Source organism: Microtus ochrogaster, chromosome 21, assembly GCF_000317375.1.
Source record: "Microtus ochrogaster isolate Prairie Vole_2 chromosome 21, MicOch1.0, whole genome shotgun sequence".
Classification (NCBI taxonomy): Eukaryota; Metazoa; Chordata; class Mammalia; order Rodentia; family Cricetidae; genus Microtus; species Microtus ochrogaster.
This window is the reverse complement of record NC_022022.1, coordinates 42,612,435-42,616,381: the sequence shown is the minus strand read 5'-3', so window position 1 is coordinate 42,616,381 and position 3,947 is coordinate 42,612,435. Positions and strand designations below refer to the sequence as shown.

General features: G+C 49.3%; 1 protein-coding gene across 2 annotated transcripts in view; it reads left to right on the top strand.

Moving 5' to 3' along the window:
- The first annotated feature begins 969 nt into the window (after nucleotides 1-969).
- Ankrd13c (ankyrin repeat domain 13C) overlaps nucleotides 970-3,947 on the top strand; it is a 48,348-nt gene continuing 45,370 nt past the window's right edge. For both annotated transcript variants that reach the window (XM_013350098.2, XM_005357453.3), the window contains exon 1: nucleotides 970-1,911. In XM_013350098.2, coding sequence (XP_013205552.1) covers nucleotides 1,476-1,911 — 436 coding nt within the window. In that variant the 5' untranslated portion in view covers nucleotides 970-1,475. The remainder of the gene's footprint in view (nucleotides 1,912-3,947) is intronic.

Here is a 3,947-nt window from a genome sequence, read left to right as displayed (position 1 = left end):
TCAGTTTCTGGAGTGCTAGAATTTATCGTCTTGAGCCACCATGTTCAGTTTAGGCTTCTAAATGTTCACAGTTTCATATTACACACACACCCCGCTTTGACTCCCATTCATTATTCTAACTAGTCATTCTATATTTTATGGTGTTTTCTATTTCTCACTCCACACACCCTTCTTTAGGAGAAGCCATCCACTTCTGGGCTACTGTATAATTCCTGAATCTTATCCAAACTGTCTTCTCCTTCCTAAGAATTTATCTCCATATTTCCAAAATGTATGATGACTAACTGTGGTCAAACAGCAGGAACCTTCAACTCAATATGCTAATGTTGAACTTATTTTTAAGTCTTAAACCTTTTCCATGCTTTCACCATCTCTCACCTGGATTTTTCCTCACTAGGGGGTAAGAGAGGAAGCAAAGTTCCAACTTAGGGTCTTTTTTTTTTCTTTTTTTTGGTTTTTCGAGACAGGGTTTCTCTGTGGCTTTGGAGCCTGTCCTGGAACTAGCTCCGTAGACCAGGCTGGTCTCGAACTCACAGAGATCCGCCTGCCTCTGCCTCCCAAATGCTGGGATTAAAGGCGTGAGCCACCATCGCCCGGCTCTTAGGGTCTTTCTAAGAGATTACTGCCCACTTATTTTAAAAATTATTCCACTTTAAGTAAGCATCCTTCACATACTTTAACCCTGACGTTTGTTCCAAATACACCCAACTAACAAATGTTTGAAAGTCTTCCCCTCCTGGTGTAACGAACAGCCTTTAAATTTCAAAGTCAGCCCTTATATTCCTCCAAGATCACCCTTCAAAAACTAAATTTACCTCTCTTTTCCTGTAACCTGGCCATCTTTCCTCCACTACAGCCGTGTACCAGCTCAGGTTAGGGACCCAAACAGAGAGTCAGCAAATGTTTACTGAGTGAGTGTCCAGCGCAGCTCAGTGATGTCACATCCGGCGTGCCCCGGTGTCTTTCCACCTCGCTCTTAGGGAGGTTCTCTAACCTGAGGGTTTAAGCCAGAGTTTGCAACTGTCGTCAACCTCCTTCTTTGCAGGCCAAAGCCCTGGAGCACCAGGTCAGAGCTCTGAGTCCAGGTCTCTAGCCGCAGGGCAGGGCTAGGGGTGGAACCCTGTGCTAGGGGAGCGGGGCGCCGCCCGGACAAAGGCGCGAGCGCAGGAGGGCCCCGCTAACCCACCGCGGCGTCTTCTCCGGAGCTCTCGCGAGAGGAGACGGGGGAAGATGGCCGCGCCGGGTCTTTCCGTGTGAGGAGGCGGCTTCGGCGGCGCCTGGCGTCGTGTGGCCGCGGCGACGAGGGCCGCCGCCTCCGGGAGATGCGCGTGTGGCGGGTCCGCGGTCGCCCCGGGAGTTCATGCTGCGTGCGAGGGTCGCGGCCGCCTCTCTAATCGCCGGGCGCCGCCGCCGCCGCTGCTCCGGCTCGGCCCGCGGTGAGCCTCCCGGAGCCCGCCCTGCGAGCCGCGGCGGCGATGACCGGGGAGAAGATCCGCTCCCTGCGGAGGGACCACAAGCCCAGCAAAGAGGACGGGGACGTGCTGGAGCCCTGCGAGGAGGAGGCGACGGCCGCTCTCGGCGGCGCCTTCACCGGGGGCCGAAGCGGGGCGGGCGGCGGCGGCAAGGGCGGCAAGGCCTGCCATAAGATTTTCAGCCACCACCACCACCACCGTCTGCAGCTGAAGGCGCCCGCCGCGCCCAGCCCCGGAGCCCCTGCCCCGCTGCAGCACAACGCGGTGACCGCCACCTGTCCGACCCCTGCCTGCCTGGGCAGCAACCCCGCGGCTGTGGTCGCTGACGGAGGCAGCTGCCCCTCGCTCTACCCGGTGCACGAGTGCGTCTTCAAGGGGGACGTGAGGAGACTGTCCTCGCTCATCCGCACGCACAATATTGGACAGAAAGATAATCACGGTGAGCTCTGCCGGCCGGCTTTGCCCGTTTTCGGTTCCCTGGTGTGTGTGTGAGTGACAGTCAGCCTCGGGGTTCTGGGCTCCGGTCTGCGCACCGTGCACCGCAGCGGGGAAAACCCTCGAGTCTTTCAGCTTCATCCTGCCAGGGGTCAGGAGTCTGGGTCTCGTGGGTGCGGCTCAGAAGGAATGTTACCTTCTTGCCCCTCCTCCCCTTCCCTCCCGAGCTTCTCGGGATGTTGCCTTGTCTCGGCGGCAGGCCTTTCGTGTGCCTAAAGTCAGGCTGTCTCACATCCAAGCAGGTCTTGCTTTTCGGCAGTGTCTTTACTGCCCCCACTTCCTTCTTGGAGCTTTAAATTTGAACATATATATTGTTGGTCTTAATTACCCAGTGCAGCTAGGTGTGAATTGTATTTGTCACCGTGCTTTTTGTGTGTGTGTGTGGGGGGGGGGATTTGCTTTCAAGATACTTAAAACACTGGTTTTTGAAAGCCACACAGAAATGTTTCTGCGTTTGATTTCCCAAAGCGATTGAAGAGACTTGTCATTAGCTGTTTTTTTTTATTGCCTTTTCCACACTAGGAATAATGTTTTACCTTGACTGAGGGTAAAGTCAGTATTGTAATTTTCATAATAAAGTCCTGTCTTTACAGCATGCTTGAGAAAGCATAGCTTATTTGATGCTGGACGGTGGCTACTTTTGGTCACATCTTGTCAGCTGATTTTTTTCCCTCCTTTAAATAACAAGTTTTAAGATTGATTTGCATCCATTTTTGTTTCTCATGGTGCTGGGGATTGTACCTAATTTACAATTAATGTGTAATCGTAAATAGTTGAAACTAATGTGAATAGTAATAACTATTTTTCAACATTTTATTAACAGGCCGTTTTAAACTTGTAGTTAGCAAATATTGTTGGCAGCTGTTTTTAACCTAAAATGGAAGTTATAAAGCAAGCTGCTCAAAGTGGCATTGTATATTAGTGCAATACCACCTGTGAAATAAGCGCCCTGAATTTGATTGGTTTGTAGGCTTCTTATCTAAAAGTAGAACAAAGATAGAAAATAAGTAAACACATATTCTTTTTCAGTTTTGTAGCTGCCCTTGTTTCCTGAGTTCACTGTACTGTAATCATAATGCCACCACCATTAAATACCGAAAATTTGCTCTGAAGCTGTTTCCAGATCTTCATTTTTCTACTTTTTATTTAATTCTGTTGTTGTAACAAGCACATTTGACTGCTGCTGAGAATTGTATCCTGACTTAATAGTTGAGTTGTATTACTAATTTATTGGTTATTTGGAAGTGATTTAAATTTGGTCCACCAGTAACTGTGATTTATCGTTGCCTTTAAAATTTACCTTAACGTTGCTTTGAAAGTGTCCACAACAATCTCTTTGATAGCTATTGCTCTTTAAGGTAAGGGATGACTGGAATTCCCAGGACTACTGAGGTTGTTAGACTTCCAGTTCTGTGTTTAGCATCTGTTAGAGCTGACTTCTGTTCAGGTATTATTTAGACTTCTGTATACCCTTACACTCCTGCTCTTTATGTACCACAATTCACTTTTTAAGTGGAATGTGTGTATTTTGTTTAGTTGCCTTTCTGTCACTTGTGATGATTGCCACCAGTGGCTCCTGCCAGTGAAAGTGCTGTGCATCCCCCTCCTGCACACTCTCACTAAGGAAGAAGGCCGCTGCTGTGCTCCCCTTTGCTCTTCTGTCAGTGAGTTCTGTGGGCCTGTGTGTGGAGATCCCAGGACAGCTTAGAAGATCATGTCTCTCCTTCACTGTGTAGGTCCCAGAATTGAACTTAGGTTGCCTTTACGTACAGAGCCATCTTGCCTGCTACCGGTTCCATTCTTGGAATGCTACTTTTACTCTAGGTGCTTTGTGCCCGTCTGTGCTTCCACAACTCTGGGATTTCAAGCAGTGCCACCACACCCCGTTTTCCTAAGGACTCGAACTCAGGTCCTCATGCTGTGTGGCAGGCGTTTTACCAGCTCAGTCCAGCTCTGTGCTTTTACTTTTTTTTTTTTTTT